Genomic DNA, 12,323 nt, shown 5'->3' with positions numbered 1-12,323 from the left:
GTTTGTGGGGCGCTGGTGGCCAGTGGGAAGCAGCGGGGCCAAAACCTTCATGGAGGCTGTGATACGGCCCCTGCTGAGGCACAGGGAGCCGGGAAGCTCCGCTTGTTTCTTCTCACACAGCTGGTTAATGACACGGGCACGGTGCTGGTGAGCACGGCTCACATCGACAGCCCGGCTGAGCACTCACCTTCCACCAGCGCTGCCGAGACGTCTGCTCTCCCAGCTCCTGCTGGCCCTGGGCACCCTACCTTGGCCTGGCTCTGCCGAGGGAGAGCTTGAAAACTTGCTGGAGGAAATGAGAGTGGTTTTTAACAATGTTTATTCGAGAGGTCCATTTTCTGGGATCTGACTGGGACCAAGGCCAGCGACCCTGGCTTCCAGCGATCGCATCACGTTGCTGGCGATGGCTTACATCTGCGAGCTGTGGAGCGGGACAAGCAAGTTCAGTGTGCCTTGGGGGACGCCATTTACTCGGCTATTAGTGCAGGGCAGTGTAACGAGCATAGGGTGCAAGAGCCTTAACGGGTGATTGGCACAGAGGTGGCATCGTGTGTGACGGGGCCAGCGTGGTGCCAGGGGCACGGGGGCCTGGGAATCCCACTGAGACGCAGGGCTGGGCAGCTGGCATGGCCACAGCGCTGCACCCAGCGTGCCTGGGATGCTTGTTTGTCCCAGCCCAGACAAATGAGGCTGCTGGGCTGGGCTTGGCTGAGCCAGAGCTGAGCAGGCTGCAGGAGAGCCAGGTGAGAGCGCAGCCCGAGCTGGGCCAGAAAGAAAGGAAGGAAGGACAGACGGACGTCTGCAGCGCACCATCCCCATCCCTCCCTCGTTGCCACGTGTGGAAGACAAGGCTGGGAGGGCTCCCTGTGTGCTGTGCCCCTCTCCATCCGAGCGGGGATGCCCCTGCAGAAGAGGGGCTGCTGGTGCTGGGAAGCAGCGGGAGCTGAGGCTGAGCAGGAGCAGAGGAGCCGGGAGCACCCCTGGGTGCTGGGGATCCCCGGAGAGCCCCGAACGTGGCTTAGCACAAGGCAGGGGCTGGGAAGAGGAACAGTTCTGCTGAGCACGGGCGATGGCAGCTCTTCTTCCTGGGCTCTTGAGCTCTTCCCAGAGCGGGCACCAGCCTCTCCCTGCCGGCGTGGGGCTGGGCTGGAGCCTGCCCAGGGTGGACGATCGTCGGTCCTGCTCCTGCCGGGCATGGGGTGGGTTCCCCAGCCCCACCGCTGCCTGCAGGGACAAAGAAGACACTCAGCACTGGGCGGGGGGCTTGTTCCCCTAAGCCCTGGACAAGGACAGACCCTACCTGTGCAGGGTGGAGGTGCTAGAGCTCCGTAGAGGGCCCACCACCCCGTCTGCTGCTGGCCGTGCCTCCTGCCGCGGCGTCCGGCACACGGAAGGCCACGTACGGGCACCTCTTCACGTTGAGGCACACCAGCTTCTCCAGGGATGCTGTCTTGACGATCTCAAAGCCAGTTGCTCCGCCAAAGGTACTGGGCTTCCAGTACTCTGGGGAGCAGATGGGGTTTCCGAGAAGCCCCTTCAGGGAAAAGGGAGCTCCAATCTCCACCATGCTTTCTCCGAAAATGCCGTTGGGTTGGGGTTTCTCAAGCAGCAAGCCTGGGTAAAACTCCAGCGCGTCAATGTCTCCATAGAGCTCCTCCAGCTCTGCAGCCTTCTCCTCCTCTCCTGCACCAGGTGAACACCAGACACGTCAGCAAGGGTCTGGCCTTGCCGTGGGGCACGGGGACGTGGCAGGAGGGAGACCTGCAGGCCCTGCTGGCAGCACAGTGCTCGTACCTGTTAGCTCCTGGAAGGACGTGTAGGGCTTCATGCCAAACCTCTTCCGATACTCATTGAAGGGCTGCAGCCTCAGCTGCCGCGACTCCATGATGACCCCGACGGCCACTTTCAGGACGTTGGCGTTGATGGTTTGCCCCCCGCCGATCTGGAGGGAAAGAAGACAAGGAGGGGCACGCTCACGTGAGACATGGGGAGGCACCAGCATCCATGGAGGCACAGCCTGGCCTCCCTGCCTGCATCCTAGGCATGGTGCGGCCACAGCAGGATGAGGGGGAGCCAGGGGCAGCGCCAAAGACTGTTTTGGCACAGTTTGGGGTAGAGCTCATCTCCTGCAGGAGAAGCCCTGGATGGCAGTGTCCCACCGGCCAGGAAGGAGGGAAGGGATCACTGGGTCTGGGGGCCAGGGGTCGCAGAGGGAGCCTGCACACCCCAAGAGCAGCAGGGCTGTGTGTCAGCAGTGTTGCTTTGCCCAAGTCAGAAGCGTTGATGTAATCACTTGGAAGAAAACATCCATGTGATGGCAGCAAAGAACAGCGTGAGGCGAGCTGTTCCCGTGCCCAGGCTGCACCCAGGAGGGTGCTGCACGCTGCTGGCTTCGCCCTGATGCTTATTCCAGTGTCCAGGGATCAAGTAAATGGGGCTGCCAAGACCCAAACTCACCCCACTGCTTGTGGGGAGGACTCCCAACACACACAGGCTGCCTGCTGCCCTTGGGAACTGGCTGAGAATGCTGTATACAACTGGGACATTCGTTATGGGTGGGCTGCAGCTGTGCTCTGACGACGCCTTGGGCCCAGGGTCCCGCAGCCCCCCATGGGACATGCTGCAGAGAGCAGGACCTTACCATCCCCGCGGTCTGCTTGGAAAAGGACTCCACCAGGGCCTCCACGCCATAGTCCAGGAGCATGGAGGTGTTGTAGAGAAACTGCTCGTAGCTGTACTCTTCCCCCTGGATGACGAAGGAGTCCGGCATCAGCCCGTGCCAGTGATAGAGCTGGTTGAACTCCACCGCGATGCGATTCCGGTACTGGAACTGCCTCCCGAACAGCAGCTCGGGGTCGAACTTGAGGCTGAGGAAGTACCCGCTGAGGTGCTGCACGTAGTCTTCAATGACGATCTTGATGGTCTCCCCTGGGCAGGAGGCGAGAGGAGGAGGCGTCAGCTGGCAGCAGGAGCAGCCACAGCCCCGGCTCAGCCCCGGCTCCCCCAGGGCTCGGGGCAGCCCCTGTTACTCATGTGCTGAGCGAGGCTCCCCGTGGCAGCCTGTCCCTGCACCCCCGCACCCTCTGCCGCCCGGACCTGCCTGACATCGGGCTTGTTGTTGGCTGGGAGTTTCTGTCATTTATCTTTTTTGCCGGGAAAAGTCAGCTTGCCAAAAACAAAACGGTTTCTGAGAAAGCTGAGCTCGGCCTGGAGCTTAGAGGCAGTGTGGTGGCATCGTGGGTCTTTCGTAAGTCTACTGTAATTCCACACAGTCGCCTCCATCCAAAATCCAGACCATTAAAATGGAATAGTTCAGAATGATGGCTGAATTGCTCAAAAGTAAATTTTCTGATGGACTAAAGCCAACGATCCCCAGAAGGCTGCCAGAGGAACTCCTCCAGCCTTTAAAGCCGGGCTGGCCCCCGCAGAGCCCGACAGCACCAGGTCACCGTGGGAGGTGGGACGCGGGGACCCGCGGTGCTGCCAGCCCTCACCGATGAGGATGAGCCGAGCCGTCTGGAAGAGCTGCTCGTCGCTCCAGGTGGGGTGCTCCCGCTTCAGGATGTCGCAGACGCGGTTGTGCTCGCGCAGCCAGAGCGTGGCGTACATGCAGAGCCCCGGCAGGAGCCCGAACACCTCCTGACCCATCGCCAGCTGCTTCTCCTTGGGGACAGCAGGTGGGTACACCATGTGGACTGGTGCTTCGGTGACTGAGGGGGGGTACACCTCTCCATCCACCACCTCGGGGAGACAAGAACGGGGTGGTAGAAAGGGAAGAGGGGAGAAAACCACCCTGTCCTGGCAGCTACCAGAGGGATGTGGGCTTCAAACAACCTTGGAGCACGGAACTGAGACGCATTTTGGCACATGGCGCCACGTGGTACCTGGAATTTGAGCTTCCCGTCCCTGAAGAGCCGCAGCTGGTGCTGGCGCTGCAGGTTGTCCCCGTACAAGTGCCCCAGGTCCACCTGCGAGACAGCGCCGTGTGACGGGACCACCAGTGCCCACCCCGGCCCCCCTCGCCCCACGCTGGCCGCCCTCGCATCGCGCCCTCACCCCGTGCCCCAGCGCCTTGGTGAAGCCTCGCCCCATCTTCCCGGACGTCTTGAAGAACTGGTGGGTAAAATGCTGGGCGAAGAAGGCAAACATCAGGTTGGTGCCCCGGGGATCGGCTTCGAACTTGTGCCGCAGCAGGAACCTCTCCGCCAGGAGCTGGGCATCGGGGAGCTGCTGCTTCCCTGCGGAGGACGGGGGTGACGCTGGTGCCCCGGCGGGTGCCAGCGGTGCCGTGCGGGCTCAGCCCTGCAGCCAGGCACGGGCACTGGGATGTGGTGGTGCTGCAGCAGGGACGGACCCGGTGCTGCTCTGCAAACCCAGCCGTGTTCATCGCCTCGCGGTGCTGGTCCTGCACCGGGCACGTACCTTTGGTCCCCATGGGCGTGGGGCAGTCGTCCGGCACCGGCGGGAGGATGCGGGTGTAGTAGCTGACATTGGCGTACGCCTCCCAGCTGATGTAGCCGTAGTTGGAGTTAAAGGTTGGGGGGCTGGGGATGAGGTTGGCACGAACTGGAAGGAGAGAGCAGTCAGTGCCATGGGGCAGCACCCAGACCCCCAGAAACCAGGAGGTGGTGGGCAGAGCCCGGCCACATCCTGCTGTGCTGTGCCCCCCCACACACACCCAGCCTTTTAGGGGCTGCAGTTCCCTGCAGGAGCAGGGGGGTTGTGCTGCTGCACTAAGTGGATTCCTGCATGATGAATTAGATGACAAACACACAGAAATGGGGAAACCAACAGCCGGAGCCTCGCAAATGTGTTCCTACAGCTCCAAGAGCTGGAACCTAAATATTTACGCAAAGTGATAAATGTAGGGACAGAATTAACATGGGCCAGCTCCATATTTCCACCAGCTGCTCCCTGTGTCTGCTGGAGAGCCCTCGGGAAGGGGAGTGCAGCGTGCCGAGAGCAGCTCATGTGTCTCTGCTGGCTCCCAGCCCAGTGCGTGCGGGGCTCAGCCCCCTGGGCCCCCCCTGCTAATGTCCCCTGCGGGCCGGCTCGCGGGGAGGTGGCCCCAAACTGGAGCCACCAGGAGATGCTCGGTGGCCCCGCTGTCCCCTGCCTGTGATGGTGCTGCTGGAGTCCTGCTCGGCCCCAGGACCCGTCCCAACCCCTCCCGGGAATCGCCCCCCGCACCTGTGAGCACGAGCCTCATCAGCGTGTCCCTGATGAAGGTGCTGTTGATGATGTCCCAAAACCACCTGAAGTGAGTGAGGACGAAGTGGTAGAAGGCGGGACTGGGCTTCAGCAGGTTGTGGAGGCGCGTCCAGAGCTCGGCTGGGGGGAGACAAACCCGGGCACACGGCTCAGCACTGGATGCTGCAGCGCTCACCCCGCTAGGGCATCCCGTGTGGTGCTGGGGCTCCTCCAGGAGGGGAACTTACGCGAGGTGCAGTTAGCCCCGAAGTACCCCGTCCGCGTGCAGTCGCACTCGTAGCCTTCCAGGCCGACCCGCACGCACACCCCTTGGTGCTGGCAGGGGTAATAGCAACACGGGTTCACTGTGGGGAGAGAGACAGAGAGGTCACCAGCCATCCACGGGGCCACCGCTGCCCCGAACGCAGCTGGGAAAGAAAGAAAGGCCGAAAGGTGCTGCCAGAGCATCCCGCATGGGGTCCCTGTGCCCCGAGAGCCCAGGAGCTGGCAAACCCCCATAAACACAATGTCAGCTTTGTTAATAATGGCAATTGTCTGGGCTGGAGTTTGCTTTGGCACGCGGCTGCTTTGCCCCGGCCCTGTGTGCTGGTGGAATGGGCTGACCACGGGGCTCCTTCCTCCCGGCTCCAGCCCTGGCCCTGCTGCTTCCTCCGCAGCCACCTCCTTGCCCGCGTGCCCCAGCTGCAGCCTCCAGATAAGGGGCTAAGGGGCTAAGGGCCCCGTCCTGCCCTGCCTGTGGCCACCGGGGTCCCAGCAGCTGCCGGTGCCCCCCCGGTGTCACCGGGCAGCGCGTTGGGGCCGGCTCCTGCAGACGCGTGGGCGGCCTGGAGCCGCTGCCCCCCCGCCAGGACCTTCCCCGGCCGCCCTGCGCGGCGTCGGCGTGGGAGGTCGGGGCTTGGAGGGACGCGGCTCCAGCAGCGCCGGCACCCCGCTATCTGCTGCTTTCACTGCCCCAAATGGGGGATGACAAAGCTGGAGAGGAGCAAAACCACATCTCGGTGGGATAAAACAGCCCCTGCGTGTACTGGAGGGATGGGGCACGGGGGTGGTGGGGACATGCGGGGACAGCCACGGCACCCACCGGGCTCTGCCCCGGTGCCACCCCGCAGAAGGCTCCGGGAGCTGTGACCGGGGGGTGGCTGCAGCATCCTCGGCCCTGCGGGGCTCAGCCCAGTCGGCTCCAAGTTCTGCTGGAGGCCGGAGCCAGGCTCTAACGCCGGGGGAGGTGGGCAGGCACAACGCGCAGCACATTTTTCCATAGGAAATTGAAGCTAAAAACGAACATCTTTGAAAAATCAAGCTCATTTTGCAAAGTCTCCCAGTTTCCCAGGCAGCTCGGGGCCGGGACAGGGTGGGGGCTGCCTGGGGGCTGGCAGCTCTCACAACTGCTCTCAGCCCTGGGATCCCAAACCCCTCATGCTACAGGGGGGCAGCTCGCAGAGTTCAGCTCCCAGCCCTTCCTTCGGGCTCCCTTTCATCCCAGCTCTTTCCATCCCAGCCTCCGTTACACATCCAGACGGGCGGCAGCAGGCAGGTCCTTATTTATCTCAGACAAATTAACTTCAGACCACCCGCCTGCAGCTTTTTGTAGCACGGAAACTTTTACCGTGCCGCAGCACAGCCAGAGCATCCCCGGAACAGTTCCCGCGCCAGTAGCTCCGCGCTTGGCTCCACCACAAACATCTGCAGGAGCGGCCCCGCTCCCTGCCCCGGCCAGCTCGGGGGGGGGGGGACACGGGGACGCTGCTGTGGGGCCGGGTGGCTGCTCCGTGCCAGGGCCCCGCAGGCAGCTGCCTCCTGCCGGGGTCACAGCGGTGTCAGCGCCGTGGGGGCCCCGAGGTGGGGCGGGAGCGGCATGTCCCAGCCACAAGGGCGCGAGGGGACGCGGCGTGTCCCAGCCCGCGACAGCCGCCCCCCGCGGCGCTCCCGGCCTCTCTCCACCCCAGGCAGGAATCCGGCCGGGACGGCTCCAGGTGTGGAGAAAGCTGCTCCCGGCCCCCGCGCTGGATCGCGGCCCCCTCCGTGACGGCTGAGCCGGTGAACACGTGCGATCAGCGCTGAGAAATGCCAGGTTTTGGGGGACGACATCCGCTCTGCGAACCGCAGCCAAAGCGACGCGGGGTGAATCATGTGCGGGCTGGAGCCGGGCTTGCCCGGTGGGACATTCCCGTCTTGCGCACGGCTGCGGGCTGCGAAGACAACAAACGGCTCACACGCTTGTTTTTCGGATCGGGGATGGTTTCCTTGGGTTTTCCGTGAGCTGCTCCCAGCCCACGCCACGGAGCCAGATTGTCATCTGCAACCACTTGTGGCCGCACCGCCAGCGACAGCAACCTGCCAGGGCCGCAGCTGCGCCGCACATGGGGCTGGCGGCTCCTCCTCCCGCACCTGCGGCCATGCACGGGGGCTGCTCCCAGCAGCGGGGCTGGGGGGGGACGTGGCCATGCCCCAGCAGCAGCCCCGTGCTGTGCCCGTGCTCCGCCGTCCCCTCCGTGCAGCGGAGCCGAAACCCCGACAGGGACGGGGGAGGGAACCCGACCGCAGGTGGCGGAAATGGGCACAAATCAAAATCGGCTCTGACGAAGGCACCCGCGGGGTCTGAGCCCGACCGACCTCCCCGTGGTGGGACCCCGGGCACGGTGCTGGCATCCAGGGGCCTCCACGGTGTGGGACCTCCACGAGGAGCAGCTGGAGGGGCTGTGGGGTTGTTTTGCTGGAAGGTTTGCTCTCGAACAGAAGCACAGCCCCGAGGGTAAGGCTGCAGACGAGCTCCCAAGGGCAATATCCATGGGGGCAAATGGAGAAACGCCACGGGACCAGGCTGGCTCAGCTCACAGCCTGGGAAAAACCTCAACGGGGAGCAAACATCGCTGCTCAGAGGCAAGGTGGAGCCTGCGAGGGGCTGAGAAGTGCTCAGAGCAGCAACCATTAAGCGGGCAGGAGGCTGCAGGCGAAGCCCAGCATCCTGTTATTCTGTCTTCTAGAGTAGATCTGAGCACAAGATTAAGGCCGTGGTCCTCCAGCTGCACACCTCCTGCAGCCCATCTGCTCTGCTGGCAGCCCCTCGGGGCACAGCACAGTTCCCCTAATTCCATCAGGTATCTCCCTTGCTAATTAGAGCTCGGAAGATAAGCATCCCTTTGCGTACATCCCAGCTACGGGTTCTTTCCCCACGTGGTGAGCTCTGCTTTGGCCCCGTCCTGCAGCCAGCAGCTTGGGGCTGCCCGTGGCTGCACCAGCCCAGCGTGTGCCCGTCCCAGCCACCATGGGTTGGGTGTCCCCAACCAGTCCTGGACCCATCCCGTGGCACCCAGTGCGCTCAGCCCTGCTGCCGGGACCCGCAGCGGGGTGCCACAGCCCCGTGTCGGTCCGGGCACTGTTCCTCCTCCTGCAGCACTCGCTCCCATGCCTCGAAGTGCCGTAACCCTCAGCTCATGTTCCCGTTTCGGACACACACGGTGCCGAAAGAGGGAAGTCTCCACCTTAGGGGCATTGTTTCTGGGCAGGAACAGCCGCCTCAACGCCGATAAGTCCCAGCAGGATGGCTGCGGGGAAGGGGTGCGGGGCAGGGGGAAGGAAGCCGTGCCCTGTTCCAGCAGCCCCCTCTGCCCTGCTCAGCCCCAGCCAGCTCCCTTTGGGTCGCTGCACCCACGTCCTGCCCCAGCCCCAGGCCATGGAGACGGGGGCAGCATCCATCACACCAAACGCAGCCTGAGCTAGTGGGGAGCTGCAAAACCCAAGAAGTTCCCTGAGCTGGACCCAGGGTGGGCTTTTCTACATGGAAGGGAGGAAAATCATCTCCTGGAAGCAGGACCAGAGGCAGGGTCCCCCTGGGGACCTGGAGGAAGCTGCTCCGGGGCAGCACGTGGAGGGAGGTGGCCCACGAGGCTGCAAGCAGAGGTGCCCCTCGATGCCCCGGGCTGCGGCCCCGAGGGGCTCCCACGGCCACGGACACGCGGGGGCTCCTCCAGCCCCTGCCCGTGGCCCCGGGGGTGGGCAGCAGATGGGGGGAGACCCCCGGGACCCTGCTCCTTCCCCCCTTGTGTCCCGATCCCACGGGGCCGGGCACCAGCAGGACGTGGGCACGATCCTGCCCCGGGACACACGCGTGGCCCCCTCGGACACAGCCAGCGCCGGGAGCACCGAGGGGATCCGGGGGGGCCCCGAGCTCTCCCCCCGTGCCCTTCCCGGGGGCAGCGCCCCCAGCCCCGCGCCCCCCACCCCCCAACATCCCTCCGGGTCCCCGGCCCCTGCCGGATCCCGGCGCATCCCCCTCCCCAAACCGGATCCCCCCGGACCCCCCCGCATCCCCCGGACCCCCCCGCATCCCCGCCCGGTCCCTCCTCGGGCTCCCCCCCCCCCCCCTCCGCCCCGTACCGGTGCCGGTGCCGGCGGCCGCGGCGCTCCCGGCGGCGCAGAGCAGCAGCGCGGGGCCGAGCAGAAGCCGCAGCCCGGCCGGGGGGGCCCGGGGCCGGCACCCACCGCCCATGGCGAGAGGCAGCTCCGCCGCGGGCCGCCGCTGCCCGGCCCGGCCCCGCCGCCCCCGCCCCCGCCGCGCCTCCGCCCGCCCCCGACGGGACGGGGCCGCCTCCGTGCCCCGGTCCCCGCGGCCCCGGCATCGCCGTGCCCACCCCCGGCTCTCCGCGTCCCCCCCCGGTCCCCTCGCCCCGAGCGTTTCCTCGCTGCAGCCCCCGCTGCGACAGCCCCAGGGAGCCTGGTGGCACCCCCAGCGTGGTGGCACCCGGAGCCTGGTGGCACCCTGAGGGTGGTGGCACCCAGAGCACGGTGGCACCATGAGCCTGGCACCGTGTCTGGCCGCTCGTGCTCTCCCGTGCTGGCAGAGGGCCGTGGCAGAGCCCCAGGGCACGTCCCGGGGGGTTTTGCCGTCACCCCCCGCAGCGCAGCAGCAGCCCCGGGCACCCCGGGGGTGGCCGCGTTTTTCCGGCACCCGCGGTGGAAGCGGCTGCAGCGGGGCGCAGCAGGGCCGAGCCAGGAGCCTGCTGAACTGGAAAGTGGAAAGGTGCTGCTGCTGGAACAGCCGGCTCCAAATTGCTGCTGGGAAGGAGCACGCGGCTCCACGGCGGCTTCGTGCCGCAGTCGTCCCTCTCGGCGGCGACCTGCCCGTGCTGGGGGTGGCCGGGGATGGGTGGCGGAGGGGTTTGTGAGTGCCCCGTGGGCAAGTGCACCAGCCTGACCCCAATGTGAGCTGAGCATGTCCTCAATGGGCTCCAGGAGGGTGGAGGTGCTGGCTGCTCCTGGTGAATGCAGTCTGGCACTGAGGGACCAGCACCGAGGGACTGGTTTTGCTGTAACGGTGCTGCCAGCACCCCACTGGGCAGCACACGTGCCAAGCTCGTGCCACGTTTCTGCTCCCCAAAACGAAGTGCAGCCACGCTGCACCAAACGAGTGCTGTGGGGCCCTCCTGGTGCGCCCAGCTTGGAGCCCTGGCAGCAAAGTGCTTCGGGCTGAGCCCTGCAGCTCAGCACCGTGGATTTGGAGGCTGTTTCTCTGCGCTCCATCCAGCAGCAGGCCACCGGCGTTTCCTGCCCCTCCGGCCCCCAGTGGCCCCACAGCACCGCAGCCCTGCGGGCTGGCTCAGGAAACCAAGCGGTTTACCCCATAGAGAAGCTCTTTTTCCCCATCCTGCCAGCTCTGGTGCTGTCCCCCTCGCACGTGCCCAGCACCCAGCCTCAGCACGTGTAGGACCTGGCCGAGCCCGCGGCCCCACAGCCAGCCCCACGCTGCTTGGGACCGGCCGACGCCGACAGCCCCACGTGGCAGCAGGGGAGGTGGCTGGAGCTGGCTGCCCACAGTGTTCACATCTCCCGCTCCCTTCCCTTTCATCAGGATTCAATAATCATTTGCTTGCACAATACAGGAAGCAATTGCAACAGCCCCAGCCTCACTGTCTCGCCAGGACTTTTTATAACCTGCGCCACGCACAGGCCCGGGGCGAGGGGCGCTGCTGCTCATCCCATGGCACAAGTGGGAGGGGTGGGGGGGCAGCACGCAGCATCCTGAGCTTCTCATGTGCTCTGAGGGAAGAAACGGGGCAGGGGCAGTGCAGATGTTGGAGCTGGAGCTGGAGCTGGCCAGCAGGTGCACCGACATCACTCCTCCGTGGCCAGGGTGGTGGAAGGGGAAGCACCAGCGTGGTGGCAGCGGGACGGTGCTGCCGGGACACTGCTGGCATCCACGGTATGTCACCCAGACAGGGGGTGGCCTTGGTGGGAAACCAGGGAAATTAAAAGATCTCTTTTGGCCTGGCAAGCCTTGTCTTTGAAGAGGGACCCCCCCCCGCCTCGCTGTGGGATGGGGGTGCCAAAGGGGGAGGCACAGGTGGGAGGGACCCTGGGACCCCCCAGCTGTGCCAGCCACAGCACCGTGGCCCTAGTTTCACAGGTCACAGGGCTGGGAAATGGAGCATGCGAGTTCCTAAATTGTACAAACAGCCTGGGGTTTGCACTGGGAAAATAACATCACCCCCCCACACACACCCCCGGTGACTTCAGAAAGGCCGCGGGAGCCTCCCTGGAGCCGGGCGGGCGGCGCAGATGTGGCCGCAGCTGGGCTGAGCTCGCAGCTGCAGTGGGGCCGTGGTGCTGAGCCCTGCCCTGCACCCTGTGGGGAGCGAGACGCCGTGGGTCCTGTGCCATGCCCTCTCCGTGCCCTCTCCGTGCCCTCTCCATCACAGTGCCGTGGCAAAAGGGCACGGCCCGTGTGGCACAGGATGCCTGGTGAGATTGGGGTCCAGCCAGAGGGTCTCAGCCCCACATGCTGCTCTCCTGAAAACCTCTGAGGAGCCCCAGGGGTCTCCCCTCTCCTCCTGCGCCCTCCCTGTGCTGTTTTCTCGCCGCTCTTCCACTTTTCTCAGCAGTGGCCAGGGGTCACAGCTTTGCTCCCGTTCCTCGCACGCCTTTCTTCCTCCTTCGGGAGGCACCTCCCAAGTTTTGCTTCCTTTTTCTTTAGCCCCCACGCAGGGGGGGCACAACTCTGGCCCCACTCTGTCTCCAGCTCCATCGGGTGCTTCCTGGCCACGTGTCCCCGGGGAGCCGCAGCAGCAGTGGGACACCCATCGAGCCCCTCCTGCGGAGCTGGGCCTGGGACCCCC

General features: G+C 65.3%; 1 protein-coding gene across 1 annotated transcript; it reads right to left on the bottom strand.

The window, feature by feature from the left end:
• Window positions 1-338: 338 nt before the first annotated feature.
• On the bottom strand, window positions 339-9,714 carry PTGS1 (prostaglandin-endoperoxide synthase 1). The gene is made up of 11 exons (XM_084298967.1): window positions 9,589-9,714; window positions 5,439-5,555; window positions 5,191-5,331; window positions 4,423-4,566; window positions 4,057-4,238; window positions 3,885-3,968; window positions 3,495-3,741; window positions 2,642-2,928; window positions 1,795-1,942; window positions 1,301-1,683; window positions 339-1,224 (listed from the first exon to the last, which is right to left on the bottom strand). The coding sequence occupies exons 1-10, from the start codon at window positions 9,698-9,700 to the stop codon at window positions 1,319-1,321; spliced, it is 1,827 nt and encodes a 608-aa protein (XP_084155093.1). The 5' UTR covers window positions 9,701-9,714; the 3' UTR covers window positions 339-1,224; window positions 1,301-1,318.
• Between the last annotated feature and the right edge of the window lie 2,609 nt (window positions 9,715-12,323).

This window comes from Netta rufina (genome assembly GCF_964035555.1).
Source record: "Netta rufina genome assembly, chromosome: 20".
Taxonomy (NCBI): Eukaryota; Metazoa; Chordata; class Aves; order Anseriformes; family Anatidae; genus Netta; species Netta rufina.
Note: the sequence above shows the minus strand (reverse complement) of the source record. Positions and strands in the feature narration are given on the sequence as shown.